Source organism: Cyprinus carpio, chromosome A14 (genome assembly GCF_018340385.1).
Source record: "Cyprinus carpio isolate SPL01 chromosome A14, ASM1834038v1, whole genome shotgun sequence".
In the NCBI taxonomy this organism is placed as follows: Eukaryota; Metazoa; Chordata; class Actinopteri; order Cypriniformes; family Cyprinidae; genus Cyprinus; species Cyprinus carpio.
Genome location: NC_056585.1, coordinates 16,748,194 through 16,770,831, shown reverse-complemented (window position 1 = coordinate 16,770,831; position 22,638 = coordinate 16,748,194). Strand labels below are relative to the sequence as shown.

General features: G+C 37.7%; 3 protein-coding genes across 11 annotated transcripts in view; 2 read left to right on the top strand and 1 right to left on the bottom strand.

Annotated features, from left to right (window-relative positions):
- Positions 1-5,076, top strand: part of LOC109072451 (phospholipid-transporting ATPase IA-like) — a 124,144-nt gene extending 119,068 nt beyond the window's left edge. For all 9 annotated transcript variants that reach the window (XM_042770073.1, XM_042770077.1, XM_042770072.1 and 6 more), the window contains 4 exons: positions 177-265; positions 1,247-1,339; positions 1,596-1,687; positions 4,252-5,076. In XM_042770073.1, coding sequence (XP_042626007.1) covers positions 177-265; positions 1,247-1,339; positions 1,596-1,687; positions 4,252-4,349 — 372 coding nt within the window. In that variant the 3' untranslated portion in view covers positions 4,350-5,076. The remainder of the gene's footprint in view (positions 1-176; positions 266-1,246; positions 1,340-1,595; positions 1,688-4,251) is intronic.
- Positions 5,077-8,469: 3,393 nt separating this feature from the next.
- LOC109086651 (protein shisa-3-like) lies at positions 8,470-12,572 on the bottom strand. Its single transcript, XM_019100954.2, has 2 exons — positions 11,728-12,572; positions 8,470-9,973 (listed from the first exon to the last, which is right to left on the bottom strand). Exons 1-2 carry the CDS (start codon positions 11,999-12,001, stop codon positions 9,426-9,428), a joined length of 822 nt encoding a protein of 273 aa, XP_018956499.1. The 5' UTR covers positions 12,002-12,572; the 3' UTR covers positions 8,470-9,425.
- A 1,874-nt stretch (positions 12,573-14,446) lies between these two features.
- LOC109103493 (BEN domain-containing protein 4-like) lies at positions 14,447-21,717 on the top strand. Its single transcript, XM_042770067.1, has 5 exons — positions 14,447-15,354; positions 17,756-18,307; positions 19,089-19,180; positions 19,525-19,765; positions 19,900-21,717. Exons 1-5 carry the CDS (start codon positions 14,898-14,900, stop codon positions 20,130-20,132), a joined length of 1,575 nt encoding a protein of 524 aa, XP_042626001.1. The 5' UTR covers positions 14,447-14,897; the 3' UTR covers positions 20,133-21,717.
- The last annotated feature ends 921 nt before the right edge of the window (positions 21,718-22,638 follow it).

Here is a 22,638-nt window from a genome sequence, read left to right as displayed (position 1 = left end):
TTGGTCAGATTGGTGATTGAAAGCTGAGCTCTTTGTAGTACTGATGTTGTACGAGTCCAGTTAAATGGTTTGGTTAAGTTTAGAAATCAGTCACAGATTGTCTTTGGTGCTGAGTCACAGATTGTCTTTGGTCTCATCTCTGTCTGTCTGTGTGTGTGTTTGTGTCTGATTTCCAGGCGGACATGATGTTCAGTTCAGGAGTCTTCTGGATGGGTCTGATCTTCATTCCCATCACCTCTCTGGTGTTTGATGTGGCCTACAAAGTGTAAGTTAAGATTCTTCATTACAAGTCATTAAACCCTGAACTTATCTTTCTATGAGAGTTTCTTGTTTACATTTTTTGTCATGTATACCATTTTAAAAGTATTGATCTACAATTTTAAATGCTTGCTACACTCATCATGCGGAAGCACTGTCCATGATTAAATGAAGTTCAGCCAAAGTGTTAGAATAACATAGCAAGTTAAATCTAACTTTTCTGTACACATAGGATGTTAGATTTTGGCAGTCTGAAGATGGTACAGATTACATCCCTAGCACTCCTATTATAGTTGTTTTTTAATTAAAGCAGTATAAATTCTTGTTAGTAGGTTCTTAACCCAAGCACACACTTGACGCCAACATAATAGAAATGTAAATAGCAACATAACAGAGCATTAAACATTAACAAGTCTCCCTATTTTCTCATCTTGCTAAAAATGCCTTAAATATTATTTTATTTCAAAATTTTTCTCTCCCTTTCCATCTACTTGATTGAACATGTTTTTTCAAAATGATCATCAAGTTATGCCAAAGATTAACGGTTTCAAGTCAGTTTGACATGATGCAAGAAACCTGAAACACTGGGGTTAAATCAAAATGAATTTTTTAAATAAAGGCAAATTTGCTGAAGGCAAATACTGTAATGCACCGAAGAATAAATAATCATGCATAGATATGAGATAAAACTAAAGCTTCAAAATAAAACAAACAATATTTTTGTTTACTTTTGTGTAGCAAACAATTATTACAGTAAGCTGTAACTTATTTAAAACTATTTATAACATTAAAAAAAAACATTATATTTTTATAAAAAAATATTTAGAATATTTTTTATAATATTTTCTCACAGTTTCACCTTTTTTTTAGATTTGCATTTAGAACAGAATAGGGGATGTTCAGTGATAGTCTGACGTTATATGCATTTTTTTCCACCTTGAGGGGTTTTTCTCACAGTTTCACCTTTTTTTTTCTCCCTGTGTTTCAGTATGAAAAAGGTGTACTTTAAGACCCTGGTTGATGAGGTGCAGGAGTTGGAGGCACTGTCTAAAGATCCAGGAGCTGTGGTGCATGGGAAGAGGTGAGGGCCATTCCTCGTCAATTCATAATAAAACAGAACAAGCTAAAACACCTCCAAGTGTAAGCGATCCTACTGGCTACTCTCCTGGCTCCGGTCTCATTCTGTCTCCTCAACCTCTCACTGGAGACGCATCTGTCCAGCAGGAAGTTTTTCTTTAATTTAATTGCTCTTCTGTGGGAAGAGATAAGAGACATCCGTTGTGTGCATAATGATGTCTGTGTCTCAGTACTGTTCCTCTTTGTGTCCTTCCCTGTAGTTTGACCGAGAGAGCCCAGCTCCTGAAGAACGTCTTTAAGAAGAGCACCGTCAGTCTGTACCGGTCCGACTCCATGCAGCAGAATATACTCCGTACGTCAGCGAAACACATGTGCTTTGCCACCCACAGGAACATGGATGCAGACACACATACATGTTCTTCATAATGCAGACATCACAGACAGACTCATGCAGAATCACTGATGCACACACACCCTACCATACCCACCTGCAGCATCAAAATTCAGGTTCACTCTCAAATGCAAGGGCTTATAGATGAGCAACTGCAGACACTCATAGATGTTCAAATCTTAACCAAAACCCATGAAACCTAGGTGAGGATGGTTGTTCTTGACAGCTGTGGATAGTAACTAATGTAGTCATGATATTACTTGAAATCAGCAGCTGCATCAACAGTGTTCAAGATAGACTGAGATGGCACGAGTCGTAGAGTTCCTTCTCAGGCAGCTGTTATTTGGGAACAGGGACTCAAAACTCATGTTTTATCAGGGAATAACTTGCACTTCCATGTTAAATCTGGAGAATATTGCTGAGGATATCGCAGTCCAGATTTGACTGATTATTGAAGCTCATTCATGAGGTCATAATATGTACAGTCACAGAGTTCTCACACACACACATGCACACAGTCTTATCAAATTACTAACATTTCCTTCCTGGATATGCTGTTATACTACACTTCCAGTTTTCATGTGCTTCCTTTCAGTGGTTTTCAGCTGGTGAGCTACAGGTCTGCTCTATGCAAATGCTTAGTAAGGATAGAGAAATAAGGCTTAAAATAAATAATTATATATTTTATAATAATATTTATTTAAATATTTCAAAATAACAAATTTGAATAAATTATTTATATAAAGTATTACTATTATAAACTATTAATTTTATAAAAAATATATATATAATATTTATTAAGTGTATTCTATTAAATAAGCAGTGATATTTTTTTTTTTTTAAAGTTGAATTTTTTTATTTAATATATTAGGTTTATATATTTAAATTTATTGTATCATTTTTATGTATATGTATGTATATATATGTATGTATATATATATATATATATATATATATATATATATATATATATATATATATATATATATATATATATATATATATATATATATATTACTTTTAACAATTTCTCTTTTCTTCTGTGTAATAAACTGTCAATTCTGGCTCCTGAAGCATAACCAGTTGAGAACCATTGTCATTTTAATTTCTTTGTACTTTTACATTTACATTTCTTTTTATTTTCTGTTCGTTTCCTCTCTTTATTTGCTCTATTTTTTTGTGTTTGCTTTTAGGTGAGGATGGGGGACGTTCAGTGATAGTCTGATGTTATATGCTTTCTTACCCCTTAGCTCATAGCGCTAAACATTAATACAGTTGCCTTAAAAACACTATACATATTAACACCATAATTAAACCTGCATTGTCCATCATGTCCTTCCCATTCCCCACCTGTGCATGTGCTGCTGTGTTTTTGATTGATAGGCAGAGTCATATTTAATAATTTCAATATCCTGCTATCATTCCCACAATGCATTGCCCTCCTCGGCCTCTTGCATGTGCCCCCTCAGGCCAGCAGGTAGAGGTTGAGTCGGTTGAGACATAAGGTGAGTCATAGATCTAAGGGCCAACCCCAGTGTGCAGTGCTGTAGAGAGCATAGTGCCAGTATGAGTGAGATCTTTAATATTAAAATAACTAGAATTTGAATATCCTTAGTCCAAATCAAAGGATAAGAATAACTGTAGTTGATGGAATGAGTCACATTGCTTGTTGTTGTTTTTTTTTTTTGGAAGGAGTAGTTGATTTTTCCAGGTAGAATCAATAATCTGATATTACGACACTCACAGTGTCTTATTTCCTGCCAGCTTCCATTTAGATTCTGCCAAGATAATTACTGTTGACCACCCTGATCATCCCAGGCAGCCCACCCACATTGCCTTAGCCGGTTTCTCAAGGTCCCCTCCTAGACGGATTTGAATTTTTTTATTTGTTTCTGGAAGGAGGATGTTGTGCATACTGATGTCTTTTTGCTGCGTCTTTCTGCAGACCACAGAATTAATTTGGGGCACTACAAATTAGTTTTTTTTTTTTTTTTTTTTTTTTTTTTTTTATTGCTGAGCAAATGTACATTTATGGCCATAAATATTTATTTATAATAAATAAAATATAATTGTCTATTTTTACTTCATTAAATTATTGTATTATTAGTGTTATATAGAATATAAATCATTTGTGTAATACATGAATAATATAATTTTATAATTAATATTATTTAGAAATTTAAAGGCCTTGTGTAATTTTTTTTCTTCTTCTTCTTCTTTTTTTTTTTTTTTTTAATGACAACCTTAAGGTACTATTAGTACTATTGGTATGCACACATTATTTTCCTTCTGATTTAAGAAATCTTTTATTTATTTTTCGAAGTCAACACCCTGGTGATGATTTAAGAGAAGGCTCATGTTAGAGAAACAAAATTAGCATTTTTTCCCCATCTCGTTGTGAGTTTATTTTAATTGCTTCATGTTTTTATATGATTTAATTTGTATCACTTGTCTTGTAAGTTTGCCAGCAGAATGTTTAGTTGAGTGTATTTATCTGATGCATGTTCTCTGGGTCCTGTTTACAGATGGCTACGCATTCTCACAGGATGAGAACGGAGTGCTCTCCCAGTCTGAGGTCATCAGAGCCTATGACACCACCAAGCAACGGACCAGTGAGTGGTGAGATCCGGCTCGCTGGGCCCCGCCCCCTCTCAGCGGTCACTCAACTTTTTGATGGCTGGCAGAGAGCTGAAGCCTGTCAGTTTAACTTTGGCCAGCCTAGGGCACCCTGGGCAACAACGGATATGAAAAACGAAGCACTGTGAGAGAGAGAGAGAGAGAGAGAGAGAGAGAGAGAGAGAGACTATGTTCAACAGCAGACACAAGCACTGTGCTAGCATATTTTTGCCCAGCCTGCGGTCAGTATGGTTTCTGATCTGTCAAACAGAGGAGAACAGCATAAAGAATTGACTCTCCTCTCTCCTGCACCATTCCTTCGGCTATGAGTGTTACAGCCAAAAATGTGCCGTTGATGAGGGTGGTGATAAAAGTGTTGAGAAACATTTGTGGTAATGGTCTTTGACTGTGACTTCCTAATCATTAATGGCACATAAAACCCATTTGTTTTTATATTACATATGTATTTTATTTAAGTCAGAAAATGAGACGTATGCCAGATAACCAGAAATTAAGATCCAAAGAACATTATAAATTCAGTTAAAAACAATATTTAGAAATTATAATTAGATGTTAACCAGATGTTTTTACACGCCTCAGATGCGTTCTGCACTAATTTGAGAACTTTACCCTTGATTTTTATTTTATTATTTTTCGTGTTAAATTCTAACGCATCAACGCCTTTATGTTTGTTGTTGCATTCAGCCATTACTGGATATATATATATATATATATATATATATATATATATATATATATATATATATATATATATATATATATATATATATATACATATACATATACATATACATACATATATATACACACACACACAATTTTATTTTTTATTTTTGTAATGTATTAAGTTGTTTGGATTTTTTTTTTTTTTTTTTTTTTTTTTTTTTTTTTTTTTTTTTGGATTTAGGTATTTATGTTGTATATATTTTTTTTTTTTAGATTTTAAGTTTTTCATTTAAGTTTTACATTATGTTTTGATCAGTCAGTTTATCGTGCCTGATTTTTCAGGTCATAACTTGCATGTATCTACCTTTTATTTTTTTAACAATTTGGCAACATTTCAACAGCTTTCTTGAACACGTTTCTGCATTCCACATCTTACACGGCTGCAGTGATCACAAAGGTGCCTAACAGGAATTTTTTTTCCCAGTGAGAAGTTTTCGGAGACTCTAGCTAGGCAGCGTTACAGCACGCTTACAAGTTAGACCAAAATAATGATGTATCAGGCTGCTACACAGGCAAGAGCTTTTTAAGCCACACATTGAACCTCGGCCCCATTAATGCATTCAGCTCATTGTAAGGGGCTCATGCGAAACTCTTTTAGATGATCAGATGTTCACCATAACATTTATTTGACTTAGAACAGAGTGTTTATCCCTCAAACATAAGTGCCATTAGCAGAGGGGAGGAATGGAGGATTTTGCCAGACCCACACAGTATCGATAAAACTTTGTCTCTGTAGTTATTTAGTGAATTTGTATTTTTATATTGGACTGTGTCTTTTTTGACTGATCTGCTTTGTAATGAAAACGTCGTCCCTTTTTTTGGTGGTTCCCCTTCAGACACCGGTCGTGGCTCATGAGCTTAAGTGACTACAACTGTCTTATTAACGCTTCTTTATTTGATGGTGGAGTTTGTGCGTTGGTTTTCTTCTCCCTGTGGGAGAGCACGTTTTGTATCGTGCGTCTGCGCAGTGTGTGTCGTCTGCATGTGCATGTGAGCTGCGTTTCGGGTGTGTGCGTGACTGAGTGAGTGTTCGTGATCCCGTCAGTGTGCATGTCTGTTTAACTATATTAAGAGAGACTGGAATGAGGATGTGTGTGTGTTGTCCGGTTGTGTGCCGCTGCTTGTTTTGTTCATCTGCACGACTCCAGGTATACTGACGGTGAGTTATATGCCGATGCATGGCCCTGTACGTCAGCAGGTGTGTGCAGGTGTAAGTGTGACGTGTCTGTGTGTTTCAGTTTGTATGAAGCTCTGCTAAAGCTTGACCAGAGATGTTGCACAGTGCACTCTTTTATCTTTAATGTGATGAATATTCTCTTATCTAGTTCATATCAGTTGCAGTTTATTTCTCTGGATGGATGTACTGTACACATTCTTTATTTAGTTTCAGATCTCACTGTATTGTAATTCCAGCAGAAAAGTATTCTATTTAACGTGAAAAGAATACGTGTATAGGTACTGTGCATTTAGTTCCTCAAGCTGTGCTTTTGACCGATTGGCGTTGTGGGTCGTCGCTCGAACACTGGAAATATGAAGTGATGTTGGTTAACGGCTTGGACTGTTGCTTTCTACAACCCTGTCTGTCAAAGTGACTGAATGCATGAATGGAAAAGTCGTTCTTGATTTAGCCTAAATGTTAATTGTACACTGAATCTCTATCTAGTGTTGGTCACTTTAAAGATTGAAAATGCACTTTTGTATGGTTTCAGATTCTCTATTGGGTGTTTCATTTTTTCTTTCGGCTCTTTCTTTTGTCTTTTTTGTTAAATGATTGTTTAGCATGTTGGAACTGCAAACGTTTAAGTGTTTTGTCTTAATTGCCATGAAGGACTACTGAAATAAACTTTCCAACTGAAGCATCTTTGGTGATTTCTCTCATTTTTTGTTGCATCACCAGATTCTGTTAATTATATCCTGATGAAGCTCCAAGGTTGTTCAAGATTTACACTATTAGTATAAGAATAGTTTTGTAGCAGGCATCAGGAGAATCCCTGATCATATTTGACGTATGGAGCATTCACAGTACAGATCAGATGACTCTCTATCGGGGATTCATTGAACACACAGTCATGATTTGGCAATAATCTCTTTTGTTTCCATACCATAAACTCCCAAGAGCTTATTTCCTGTCTAGACCAATGCATTTTTTAGCTTGTTTTACACAAGCATTAAATGATACTTCAGCAAACATTTCCCTGCATGCATAAATCTCTTCTTCTGGCCGCTATGTTTGTCTTAAAAAGACAGTAAACTCTTAATGCATTGGATTTCGTGTCCTCTTTGAAAACACCTTTTAGTGTTTCGCTGCCTGCAGAGCACTTGCTAATACTCACTTCTTCAGGATGTGTACTGCTGATCCTCTTCAAAGGGCAGTTAGGGTGTTCAAATCTATCTTGAAGTCTTGTTTACAGCCACCAAAATCTGTTTACACTGTTTGATCATGAGCAAACTCCAGCCCGGCACTTCCCATGAACCCAATGTATTCCACAAACGTTTGACTTTTTATTTTTTTTTCCTTTTTTTTTTGAACGCTTGGTTTCTGTTATTGTGACATCTTCAGTGTCCAATGTGAAATATATTTAATGCGAAATATAGTCTGCCATAACCATCATCAAGAGACTATTTCTATTATTGACAAAATTTGTCTAAGTAATATTTTTGTTGAAACCGTTTTTTTTTTTTTTTTTCAGGATTATTTAATCAGTAGAAAGTTTAAAAGAATAGCATTTATTTTATTTGTATTTATTTATTTTTTACATTATAAATGTATTGACTGATAACTTTTAATTTAAATCATCTTGCTGAATAAAAGTGTTAATTTATTTCAGAACAAAAAAAAAAAATGTTTGAGACCAAACGGAACAGTAGTGTATGTATATTAAGCATCAAGTATTTTCTGTGATGGTTGCATTGTACAGAATTTTGCTCTTAGAGTGGAAAGACAAATTATATTGAAGCTGGTCATCGTGTGTGGCGTTAAACAGGATGTGATATCAATCTAAACAGGAAAAGGTGGAGAGATGTCAAATAGATGACATCCCCTGTAGTTTAAATCTATCATTCAGACTGCTCTGTTGGTCAGTGACATTAATAGAGTTGTTATCTGTTCCATATTTTAATAACAGCCGTTTATTTACATTGGCTGCTCTTGATGTAAACGTATCTGTGGCTGTGACCCTAAAAAGAATTAGTCCATAGGTTAAAACAAGTTTTCCCTTCTTGGGTAACAGGATACTGGAATGTCACGTATTCTCAGTCAGCCTGTTCTAAAACGGAACCTTTTATGTAAGTGATGTCGTACAGTTTCTTGAATGTTCTTTCATTCTTATATCTGATGTATTCCTGTTGTTTCAGAGAGATGAGACCAACTAACCACAGGTGGAAGATAAGAGTTTCATTTAGCTCAAAAACACTGTTGGTTCGAGACTGTAATACTTATTTGAAGGCTCTCTCGTCACAAGCTTCCAGCTGCTCTGTACATTTAGATACACCTGATCCTTTACAAAACGTCTCATATTAAATATAACAAAACTGTGTTGCCAAAGTAATCTGAAACTGAGCCAATAATGGCTTTCAGATTGCTACAAATTATACAAAATTGAAGAATGAATGTTCTCCAAACTTTAAAAAACAGAGGTTTTCCCAAGAGTAGCTGTACATTCATGTGATGTTAACCTGTTCCTTATGTGACTGATACTCTATGTATTATGAGCAGAAATAATGCATGATGAATGCCTGTTTTAAACATTATTAACAATTTTTGTCTCAATCTGGCAGCTAAACCTTTAATCTGACCCTTTGGAAAAATAAAGATAATTTCTATAAAACCCCCTTCACACAATGCACCATTTGTGTGCAGGACCCCTAAAATAGGATTGAGATTGTCATGAGATTCTGTCCTCCTTTTGTAATGTCTATACAGTATACATATAAAATTATCTCAAATACAGAGACTAAATGTTCAGTGGAGTGTCATTGACCAGCTGGAGTTCTTTAAAAAAAATTAGACGTCTTTCATCAAATAAGCAGATTGAAAGTGCATACGAGATTTGATCAGTTGTACATTTAGGTGCCCATGTTCTGGCATGTTGTATCCAGCACTTGAGTGTCTGTCAGATTGATAGTTCACTATCTCACCAGCTTTAGTGGCCCACGTGGCTCTTAAATTCCAGCTGCGGTCTCAAAGTGCCAATTGAGCTTGCTGAAAGATACATTAGTGCCTATTTCCTTGAACAGTGAACAGAAGCCCCTGTAATATGAGTCTACAACAACGGCATTGTGTGTGACAGATTCCTTGGTGTCCGTTTCCTTTTGAGCAGCAGCCGGGTACCCCAGGTCAGCTCTGGCTGAAGTCAGCAAAGCCCTTGTTTGTGGAGAACGGTTCCTGCGGCAGGGGAAAGAAGTACTGTTGTGACAGAAGGAAGCCGGAGCTTTGCAGGGTCTGGTTGTGGAGCTGTAACTGGCTGTGAGCGTGCGTGTGCTGGAGAGAGTTACTGCCCTGCAGGCCCTGCTGGGAGATGTAGGGCGGTGGAGGAGGTGGAGCCACAGACACAGGAGTGGAGGCCGTGGAAGAGGAGACCACCAGGAGCTGCTGTTGCGAGCACTGTCCCAGCCCGTCTCCCCGGATTGAGCTGCCTCCTCCCACTGAGCTGGAGCTGGTGGTGGCCGTGCTGGACTGGCGTGATGGTGTGCGGAGGCTGGGAGGGGCTGTGGTGAGGATCATGGGGATGGTTTCGCCCTGACTGCGCAGAGAGAAGCGGATGGGCTGCTGTGTGGGCTGCTTGGGTCGCAGGCAGGTGCAGCAGTACACGGCCACCAGAGAACCCACCACTACAAACGCCACAAAGATGGAGCCCACCATCAGGAAGGGCACATACATGGGCTCTGTGAAAGAGAGAAACGGCACGAGTGGTTAGAGAGACCGTGATCTTCCTCAGTTTACTATTTTAAAAATAAAGGGTCCAAAAGGTGTTTTTCACAGTGATGCCATAGAAAAATCATTGTTGGTTCTCCAAAGAATCTTTAAGTGAACAGTTCTTAAAATAACCATTTTTTCTTAGTGTGAAGAAGATTGTAATAATCTGAAGATCCTGTATTCACTGAAGACCCTTTTGTGTAATGGAAAGGTTTTCATAGATGTTTAACATCAGCTATCTTCTGTGGTTCTTCATGGAAGCATAGACGCCAATAATGAACCTTTAATTTTTAAGTGTACTACTAATTTTAAAATATTTCAGGACAATAATGTTGTTAATATTTAGTCTTGTAAATTATTGCTTCTCAAATGTGTGAGTTGTTGCTTAATATTTCATTAATTGCTTTTTAAAAGGTTATTTTATAGGGAATATACAGTATAAGAATCAAAGAACATAATTACTAAATATTGTACCTGTTTTCTTATCTGAAACTCTACTGCTTATTTTGCATTGTAATTTATTCAAAATAAAATCTTTTCAATATCTAAATTGGCAAGATTTATTTTATTTTTTTTACATGCCTTTTCAAAGCACATACTCCTCATTTGCTCGAGGCTATGGCTGTAAAACACACCCAAATGTGTTTTGAATCCAGTGTAAACGTAAAGACTAAGAAACTGTAGGGCCCAGTTTTTCTCAGTTACCAACATAAACACATTATTTCACATTAAACATAACTACTTACGCATATATTCTTTTATAGCTGAGATCAGTATATTAGGTGGAATGAGGAATAATGATAAGGTCAAACAGATTAGAGTTGATGGGTTATCTAAACCATAAATGAAGCCTTTGTAAAAAATACACTGATTTAAAAATATTTAGTTTGTGCTTAAAGGTAATTAGATACATAGTAGTGACCTACTGTACATTTCCTTTTTGGCATCCTCAGGTTTTCATCTTGAAACATCATCTACTCTCATGTTAAACTAAATGTTTGTGAACATATAGGCTACTTTTTTCAGATTAAATGACTGTTGAGATTGACTTTATTAAGATTAAATGATATGAGAATGATTGCACTTAATTTCTGATGAAGAAATCAAGAAAACTTGACAACTTGTAGAAAGGAAAAATTGTTGTAAGAAGTTCGAATGATGAGAACATTTTCTCCAGTGACTGCAGGTGTGTCAGGTTAACCTCTGCTCTGCCAGACATTATAACAGGTGCCTGAAATCCCTTTATTGCCCTTCTGTAATACACTTAATTCCTAAGACCTAAAATATCCCATAATCCTGTTGATGCCATTCTGTAATATGATCATTTTGCTGGCAACAAGAAAACTATTATGAAAAATTCAACCAGATGCCATTATGACTTAATTTGATATCCCTAGTCAGGTAGTTTATTTAGCCTACTGATTATAATAAAATGTGATTTAAGTTATACTATGCTATATCTACAATAGTACTTGGTTTTAGTTAATAGTAAGAGGATAAAACTACTAAACTTTGCAGGTAACATTTTTTTTCTAGAGTAGAAACTTTATAGCATATTTGGTCAGTTATCTGAATCATACACATATAGGCCTAATGAGTATTTTTAATAAATAGTTGGTTACTTTTACAGCTTTTTTATCTGAATGTTTTTACATAATGCATTTTTATTTTACTGCTTTTTTTGTCTGAGATATTTTTATTTATAAGTTCATCTGTGTCTTACGGGCAGCATATTGCGTGTTGTTCTCCACTTCTCTGTCGTTCGTGCAGGTCCCCTGATCGAGGCGCGCATCCGAGGCCGCGCAGCAGTAGCGCAGCGCGCAGCTCCCGCAGCACACCGTCGCGTCCGCCGTATCAAAGTCCTCTGGACACTGAAAGCCCTCGTGATAATTCCCGCTGCTGTCTAACCAGCCGTGACAGTACTCTCCTCGGGCATCAGATATCCCCAGATTCCATGTCAAATACCCCAAGACTAGGCAACTGAGCAGGCGCACCATACCGGCAACATGCGCTTTAACTCGCCAGTTCCTCTCAAACAGAGCGCGCCCGATAAACTGGCCGTTTTGGGGTTAAGCGAGCTGTAAACGAATTTGAATTGATTTAGGAAAATACTCCATTAGCTCATAAGATCTAAATGTCACTGGAGTTAAATCCAGGGATTGTTGTCCAAATCCAAAACGAAGAGTTATCCAGCGCCGGTCTTGGTTTGTTTTAAAATATAACTTCCAGAAATTCCATGATTTTGTCCGCATTTCATCCGCTCCCGCTGTTTACTGACATTTTAGTCTAGTTGTAAACTACTCAGCGAATGTTTTAATATACATGTGAATGTAAAATAATAAACTGTCACCTATACGTTTTGGTGTTTTATTTATTTATTTTTTTCAAAAGACTGTTAAAAACACTTTCCTATCTTGCCGTTCTCCCCCAAGACGTTCTGGCTGCTCAGAGCCCCGCGCGTCTGCTCTGAAGCCACTTTCCAAATGTGCTGCTGTAAGTTTGTTTTAGACTCGCACCCGCTCCGTTTCAATGACGCGCACGCCGTTGGCTGGCCTGACGTGCGCATTCATGTAGCTGAATCTGCGCCCTGTGGCCCAGGGAACGCAAGATGGACAATCACTTTGAGACCTGATTGTATTCTGTGTCCAACAACTTTTTGAACGATTTGTTTGTTTCTTTTTTATTGCCTTTTTTTTAGCAGTTTCCTTCTGGTTTACTTAAGTTTCATATATACGTAGCATGGAGAGTCTTTAAAATTAAATTGGTTATTTCATTGCATTTGGTCATTTAATTTATATTTATATTCTCAGAATTATCATTGGCGTATTCATTCAGTCGTTTGGAAAAGGGTGAGAAGGGTTTGCCTTTAAATTAGTGTCATGTTGTCGCCCTCTTCTGGCCACTGTTGCTGGTACAACACTGGTGTGAAGGCTGCTTACACTTACTCTTACTGTACTGATTCTGAAACGAATCAGCATTTTTTTTTATATAAATAAATAGTCAGTATTCTTCCACAGCAGATGCATATTTCCTTCTGTTGACGGTGTATTATTATTTCCCCTTTTCAACACTGCTGTCATTCACTGGATGTAATTACATAAAGCTAATATTCACCACTTAAGCTAAAAAAATTAAAAGTAATTAATATATGACTTACAAAATTTGCTCTCTTTTTGTCTAAAATGTATGTATGAGCAATATCACATGAGGAGTGCCATACAGGCATAAGCACAACACGAAACTGTATGACAAATACATACAAAATTATGTCAAAATACCATTTTGGCAAGTGTCCTCAGAAACAGTCGGTTGTTTCTCAAGTGAATATGAATAATTGAGAAAAGAATTTACATGTGTATCATATTGGATAAGTGCATTATGCCTTAAAGTGACTGTTTATCCAACCAAAAAAGACAACAACAAAAAAAACTGCTCACTGCTTTTGACTAAAGGTATCTTTATAATGAAACTTAAATTTGCTCTCAGCCTAAAATATTAATATACAAATATTAATATTTTAGGCTGAGAGCAAATTTAAGTTTCATTATAAAGATACCTTAATATTTTAATTAGATATGATATTAGACCATTAGATATACCCAAAACAAATTATATCTTATGTTTAACCACTGACTAAAGGGACATCAGAGCCAGTGGCAAATTCCAGAAGAAACGGTTCCTATGCTGATACTGGTACAATATCACATGGCTGGAAAGATTCTCAGTCAGTCAGATCCGAGAAGTAACTGTTGTATGAATATATATATCACAAACTTTCCATTCACGTAGCCTTCGAAAACATAGTTTCAAAACTCATTTCCTGCTTTGCTTCCATCCAGCGAGTAAGACAGTAGACAGGAACGTCATGTATTTATTTATCTGCACAATATAATTTAATATTTGTGGTTTGTTTTTGTTTTTTTTCTCTAAATTGAATGTAATAGTAAATATCAAATTAAACATTTTATAAAAAAAAAATGAAATGCTGTCATCATTTACTCATCCTCGTGTGGTTTCTTCTGTGGAACAGAAGATATTCTGAGAAATGTCTCAGTGTATTTTGTTTGTTTTTGTCCATACCATGGAAGTCAGTGGGCTCCAGTGTTGTACACTTATCACTACTCTTTAAAATATCCTATTTTGTGTTCTGCAGAAGAGAGTTATACAGGTTTGGAATGACATGATGATGAATAAATGATGACAAAATTTTCATTTTTGGGTGAACTATCCCTTTAAGTATCTAGCCTATATTGGCATCTACACTACATTTGTATTTCCAATTGTCACTGACAAGTCCTAAAGTTCTTTTTTTTTCTTCTTCTTCTTCTTCTTCTTTTTCAGTCAGTTCAGATTAAAAATAACAAACAGACTAAAAAACAAACAAGTAACACTCATAATAGACAACATGGCTAAGCGAGAAAACATGGAGGCATCGCACACACCTCTTTATATCATCTTGCACCTCTTATCTGACACTCCCACTGATGGGAGCGAAAGCCACATACATGCACGCGCCGCCGGTGTTCTGACGATTTGTGCTACCTATCAGATTTTGCTTCCAGCGTGATATTAATGAGGTGTGAGGCTTTATTAACATGTACACCTACCCCAACCCTAAACCTACCCTTACAGTAGGATAAATACAGTGTTGGTAGCATAATCTGATAGGTAGCATTATTTGTCAGAACACCGGTATTCCCCTGTTGGTAGAATGAAAGCCAGCGCGTGCTGTTACCGCCAGGGGATTGGAGCAATGACTTGTCAGTAAAGTCACCCACCCTCTGAGTATCTCAGACAGAGTTAGAAGTGTTTGAGACACAGAGCAAGGCGGCGAGACACTGGGATAACTGATTTAACCAGACCGGGACAGAACGACACTCAAGTGCGAGGGAGATGGAGGAGGAGATGCTACCGGCAGACGAAGGTCTCTCTGCGCCCAAAATCTGCAGACAGCAGCAGCAGCGTAGTCCGTACAGCTCCCTCAAGACCTTCCCGAGCAAGCGCGCGGCGGGCAAGGCGAGATATGACAGACCCACAATGGTGGACATCCCGCAGCTCGGAGACCATCCTCATCATCTCAGTCATCATCAGCAGCAGCAGTATTCACAGCGCGTGCCGCTTCCACCAGCGTCCCTCTCCATCAGCAGCAGTCAGCAGCACCGTCTCCCCTGCGAAATCAGGCCCAGCAGCAGAGTCGCGACATCCAGCGCGGCATCAGCGGGGAGCGCCACGGCCGCGGCATCATTTGGCAGCCAGAGGAGGGTCGCCGGCCAGGAGCCCGACAGATACCCGGCGTGTCGCGCCGAGCTCAGCCACCAGTCTCCAGACTGCACCTATGGAATAAGCTCAGGTGAGTGAACAGGTTTGCCCAGAAACTTTTATCCGTCACGAAGCTGAAGACTTGAAGTGTCTAACTTTTGGGGTGTTTATTTTTTTTTTTTTTTACGAAGATTGCTATTATTTTTAGACTGTATTAAAGCCACAATTTGGGACCTACGCCCAATGATGCGACATGTTTAATTTCACATTAGTTTTTACCCGAAAATAATGACAGGGAAAAAATAACAACAACAGCGGCATAATAAATCAATAATACTAATAATAATCTGTTATAGATGACACTGTGAGTCGAACTGTGGTATATTTACCAAAACCTTGTTTTACATCTTTATGTTACTAACACAGTGGCTGACACTCCTGCTTAGGTCATTTCTAAAATGTTCACAAATCTCTCATATTGCCAAAAAAAAAGAGAGAGAGAGAGAGAGAAATATGTCATGAGTATCAGTGATAAAGTTTTACAGTGAAATGTGAACACTGATCTCATGATCACAGAGATTATCTATCATAAAAATGAAAGTCTCATCAAGTACTGTCAGATTTCGTTACGCACTGCATTAAGATGCTCCCAGCATGAATTTGTGAAAAACATCTTGTTTTTCTCACCAGCTCTCTGATTTACCTAAACCTGTCAACTTCAGTAACTGTTTCTCATGTGCTTGTTGCAAGAGTTTTCATTCAGCAGAGCCTCAGGCCTTCACAGATTGAGAAGTTGTGTCATTATCGTACAACAGGGTGCCTCAGTGTCTGTACAAACATTCAGCTGATCTGTTTTTCTCCATGTGAGTTATTAGATTAGATGTGGGAAGGTTTAAGATCAACCTTGTAACTTTTTTGTTTTTTATATAGCGTTTAACATGCAGATTCCATTTTGAAATACACCTGGGCATCATTAAAAGGGCTTCAGGCTGTTCACTAAATATTAATTGCACTTGTTGGAGATGCAGTAGATGTTTTCAGTGAAGATCAGAGTTCACAGTGCCTGTTTGTAAACAGTGCATTCTAATTTCATACCAAGCCCTTTTTGGTTTATTGTTATGGAATATCCACTGCAAAAGAATACATGGGGGATTTTTTTGGCCAATCAAACAATACTAATGGTTTCATCTTTCTAGCCCTGGGGAAAGGAGCCGTAGACACCCAAGGACACAGTTCTGAGATCAGTGCAATAATCCAAATTGCATTTAAAAGCTCCTCGAAAAGGATTGTGATTAAAATAAATGTGGCTCATAAATTTGGCTCTGCAGCACGTTGTGTTTAATGAAATTTCATGAGGCTCACTCTGCGTGGCATAACAGAGGGAGAAAAAGAGGGAGGGAGAGAAGGAAGGAGGGGAAGTGAAAGGAAAGAAAGAGAACGACAGCAGCAAAGGAGGATGGAGAGGGTAAGATAGAGGAGAATGATATCAAATCCATCTTGCTGGGGGTAAACAGAGATGCTGCGCATGTTAATAAATGGCCACATCTGCTCAAGCCTGATAGACACATCCAGGCGACGGCAGAGGCTCGCGCCCCGTCAGTCATACGGGTGCCACAGCGACTGCCTGAGCTGATAATTGTCTGCCCTGTGTCTTTGTGTGAGAGTGGCAAATTCATAATCATCCTCTTAAGATTCTGCATCTGGGCGCGGCCACAAGGCTGTGGGGAGACAGAGTAATTGTATGCGGTTGGTTGGTCAGCATTTTCCTTTTATTAATCTCTCTCTGCTTCTTCTCATCATATTTAGAGGATTTTGAAGATATGAATAGTGTTTATTAGAAGAGTGACAGCATGTGTGTATGTGTGTGTGTACAGATGCAGCATCCTTATCTTTATCTCCTAAATCTGTAGGCATGCAGGACTTAGTTGCAGATTTAAAGATAAAAATGATGGAAATTGTAAACGGAGGACATGAAACACAAAAAAAAAAAAAAAAAAAAGCACATAAAAAATCAAAAAAAAAACTATATTCAAAAAATACTAAAAATAAAAAAAAAAAATGTTTTTTAGTTATTATTAGATTGTTTTATTTAAACAGAATAGTAAAAAAAAGCCAAAAATACACATAAATATTAAGGGAAGAAATGTAAAGGGATATTATATTCTTTCTTCTCTAGAGCACCAAAGGAGACATTAATAGAATATCCAAGTTCCAAAAAGTATAAAATAGTATTAAAAAAGCATTGTAAAAATTCAAATTGAAAAATTTGCCTTGAAAATTGCTTGATACTTGTGGTAGTATAGAAAAGTTCTACTGTAAATATCTCTTTTTGACTTCAACAGATGTCATGCAGGTTTTAAAATACATTATAAATGAGTTTCATTTCAAATTTCAGTAACGGTTGAACTGGTTCTTTGAATATGAAAAATCAATCAAAGGATCTGATGCTACAATACTTGTGTCCTTATTTGTGATTTTGATTTTCCCTTCAGAAAACCGGCTCATATTGGATGCTTTTGCCCAGCAGTGCAGTCGAGTACTCAGCCTCCTCAACAGCAACGGGCGGCTCCTTGAGCCCCAGCCTTCCTTCGTCCCTCCATCCTCTTCCATCACCTCTCTAATAAAACAGGAGAACAGCTGCCTGTCTCCAGGAGAGAGGCTCAGTTCTAAGCCCAGATCAGAGGACTCATCCCTGGAGAACACAGGTGAGGAGACCCAACCGGGCAACCACTGGAACCAGCAGCAGACTTCTGCTTTCCTCCAGATTTTCACAGAGTCGCTTCAGAACTACCTGCTCTCTGGACCCCAGTCATCAGACAGTGAACGGAGTCGCCCGGTAGAGGCTGAATCAGGGTCCCCAAGGCAGAACTTGGGCGGCTGGGCTTCACCTGCACCGTCTGAATCATATGGACACCCCTCTTCCACACTACCTGAGGAAGATGAGGAGGAAGGTTGCTGTCCACGCTGCATGGAGCTGGAACAGGAAGTTCTTAGTCTACAGCAGGAAAACGAGGAACTGAGACAAAAACTGGACAATATACCAGGTATTAAACTTGATGAAATTTGATGATTTGGTTTTATTTCTCTTGATATTAGACACATAATTCACTGTAAGATTTCAAATTTATGCCATTTTTTTCCCACAAAATCATTATTACTATTCTAAGCTTTTAAAGGTGCACAGTGTAATTAAAAGGGGTTCATTCTGTTCACTAAATATTTATTGAACTTGCTGAAGACACAGTAGATTCTCATTACACAAATTTGTAAAGAGAATTCGTTTAAAAATCTGGTGTCAACAAAAGAGAAATTCTAAAGTCTACCTGCTGTTTGCCACCAAAATAAAGTCTGTAGTGTAATATTTGAAAGCGGAGAAATTAAGACAAATATAGCATTATATTTTCTTCCTAAGCTGATCACATATCTGACTTTTGCAGTGGAAATTATTGAAGTTATTATTGAAAGTTTCCGTTTTGGATGCCTTTGTGAAAATTCCCTTTTCACAGTGTATTTGTGAGCTATGATTAATTTATTCCACAACTGAAAAGTGTCTGAAAAGTTTATCAAGACATTTGGCTTATCTTGTATTTGCCACTATAAAAAGGAAACAACAGTAAATAGTTAAGATTACAACAGCTTTCTCCGGGCCACAGAGAATATCAAAATAAGTAGTATGCATTGATTCATAAGGTATAAAACTTTAATTGGAAAAAAAAAATACTCTGTGCACTCTTAACAGTACATTGTGTTTTGCTTATGTACAACAGCTTGATTGGTTTAAATAAAACTAAAAGTTCATCAGCCAACAAGTTTTGTCTTTAACAGCTCCTTGCCAGAATGTTCTGGACTTTTTTAAGACTGTTCTTCAGCACTACAACCAATTTGTGCAGCCCCAGCCTGAAGAGCAGCTTACCGAGGTGAGCCTGACAAAAGACCATTCAGTGATGTTACAGTCAATGTTAATAGTCATGAAAACCACACAGACACAGGTTACACAAGAAACTATTACCAGTGGAAAAAGAACTGAAACTGTCAGTCAAATTGAAGTCTAATCTGGGGTTATGAAAATATCACTTTGAAGGACTGTTACGTAAAACTAAAAGCAACAGAATCTTTTAGCATCCCAGTAAAGTTTCAGTTCTGTATAGTAAATTTGCCTGTTTTCTGGTACAGTATTTAGTGCAGCGTCTCTTTAAATGTTGATGTATTAAAGCGCATTAAAGATTTCTATAATCTCATAATCTCTGTCTTTTCTAAATAGGGCAGTAAACAGCTTCTGGGGAACTATCCTCTCTTCATCACCAATAAGCAGTGGGACGAGGCAGTCAACTCCTCAAAAAAAGATGGCCGGCGGCTCCTGCGTTACCTTATCCGGTTTGTGTTCACCACAGATGAGCTCAAATACTCATGCGGTCTGGGGAAGAGGAAACGTTCGGTACACACAGGGGAGCCGGGGCCAGAGAGAAGACCTCTCAACCCCGTCAAGGTCACTTGTCTCAGAGGTAGTGAGCTAAAACTTTCTTTAGCATCTACTTTTAATCAGATTATCAGTGCGATAATTATGCAAACTTAATTTAGCAACTCAAACATTCTATCTCCCTCATCCATCTCTGCCCCACGGCGTTCCCTCTCACAGAGTTTATCCGGATGCACTGTGCTTCTAATCCTGACTGGTGGATGCCCTCTGAGGAGCAGATAAACAAAGTCTTCAGCGATGCAGTAGGGCACGCGCGGCAGGGCCGGGCTGTAGGCACTTTCCTGGGCAGCGGCAGCAGCAGTAGTGGTAGTTTATACATGGAGAGCTATGACGGGCAGCTCTCTCAGGATGAGCTCTATCTGAAGGGCTCACAGAATGGTTTGGGGGACTAAAGAAGAAAAATACGTCCAAATCATGGATCAAGAAGAGAAGTGAGCCCTCCGGATCGGCTCATACAGAAATTGCAGCACTTACATGATATTAACGTGGTTTGTGTATGAATATAATCCTTATTCCTTCCTGTCAAAACATTCCGGGGCATTCACACATACCCACTAAATTATGTGGGATTCACCAAGCTTTTTTTTATGTGTTAAACAGTTAGTGGTCACTAGGTAGCAGAGTTGAATTCTACACAAAATCAGATTTATTATGCGCTCCATTTCCTAATTCATTCCATCGAATGTGATTAAGAATGTGATCCACTATGGCAACATGAATGTATCCATTTTACTCCACTGTAAATAATGAGAGCTTCCTTTCTTGTGTCGGATTGGTCAAATGTTCATTAAGAAAGCCTGCAAATGAGGTGCTAATATGATTTTCTGTTATTCTCTCTAAAGTGTTGCCCTCTATTTTATCATATGATGTTGAATAATCTATGATGTTTATAAAAACTGTGATTTTGCGAAATCAGTTTCATAGTGGCTGCAGGATGAAATTACTGAACAATTTGTCCGTGTCTGTGACTGTGGAGATACAGTAAGTCTGTAATATAGTGTGTTGGGTGGCTTCCTAATCTTTCCTCTGATCCAATAAGGAGGCGATGTTGTTCGTAATTTGTGTTGCTTCTTCTTGATTCTAGTTTGTCAAGCACCACAAAGATCATGTTTAAAGGATCAGCTGGACTTCATTTATTCTACCACATTATAATATTCTGTGTGAGTGCATAAAAGACTTAATGAAATGCCTTAAAAAGAAACACCATCTACCACTAAGAACTACAAATACTGCCAATTCCAGACTGTTGTTATCTCTCTGTGTTTCTGTTACATTAGTGGCCTCTGGCTGTTTGGGTTTTCAAACTAAAGAGAAATATGTTTGAAAATGGACCATCTTTCTTTAATGCCTTAGACAAAGTCTCTGTCTGTGAAAATGTTTATACATCCAGGTCATTGTGTTATGTCTGGTAGAATTCAGTCAAATGTCTTTTAACAACTAATTTTGAATTAATTCTCCGTGGCACTTCATCAGAAGTCTGATGGTGGGGAATCCCTAACATTTAAACCTGTTCACATAGCATGAAAACTTGTGATCATCGAGGGAGTTTCATATCTGAAGATCTGTGGCCTCATTCATCTGCAACTAAAGGCTACTGTTTCGCCCAAGTTCACATCTTCATGTTCAGGTTTAAATGTCAGCAATTCCCAAACATTAAACAGCTGATAAAGTTGTGTCAGAGTGCTATAAAGACTTCAAAATAAGTTACCAAGTTGCTGTTGCCTTTGACTACCAGACATACAAAAGCCTCTGTTGTTGTGATATGTAGCCTGTTGTGATTGTACAAATCCATGGTGACTGGAAATTGTTAGTCTCCTAGTCTGTTCAAAGAACGTGTCAACACTGTGAACCCCACCAAAAGTGATGAGACTGTTTTCCCTCTTACTTATTAATGATATTTTCTTTTCAAACAGAAGATGCATTTGTGTAATGTGGACAAAAAAAGAGAAAATACAATGAAGCAAAATGACTGATCCAGACAATGCCATCTGTGTTGTGTTTCAATAGTAGCTACTCTATTAATTCAAGAAGTTGAACAATAGATGGCAGTAGACAACAATAAAGCCTTTGCAACGTTCCTTATTGAACCCAATCCAAACAAAGGCTGTCAAATTCAGTCCAGTGTGAATAATTGCAGATGTCTGTGGAGTGAGTGTGCGTACAATTTATGAAATCATTGCGATGCAGCATGTTAACCTATTTATGATAAACAAGAGTGCAAAATTGGGCTCAAAGTTAAAAGCGCTTTTAAAACTCAGCCAGCACACCGGATGGACCAAGCTGAGAGACCAAGGCCAGCAAACCAATTTAGTTTAAGTTCTTGTTGATGTTTTTCAGCAGTTTATTGTCCATCCATTGTTAATTAAGTAAAGTTATATCTTCAACTTAGTATGTTTTGTAATGCACAGGCATTGTGTAATATATGTGGCTGAAACAGAGATTTAGTTTAGCCGGAAAAAAATCATCTTCATCATGGAACAGTTAAGCAGAGAGAGATAGCATCATACCCCCACCCCATGTACTCAAACACACACACACACACAGAGAGAGTGAGATAACTATCATCACAGTACTGTAAGGTGCTGGGGATTTTGATTTATTGACTCGAATCTTTTGAATAGGTTCAATAGCAGAATAAAACCGATTCTGATTCATTCAGTGACTTTTTGCACGCTACAGTGGAACAAACGAGCGAGTTGACTCATTCGCACAACCGCTTAGTTAAATGCACCAAGATAACCGGAAATGTGTTTGCTTGCATTTAAAGTATTAGTTCACTTTCAAATAAAAATTTCGTGATAATGTATTTACCCCCATGTCATCCAAGATGTTTACGTCTTTCTTTCTTCAGTCGAAAAGAAATTAAGGATTTTGATGAAAACGTTACAGGTGTATTCT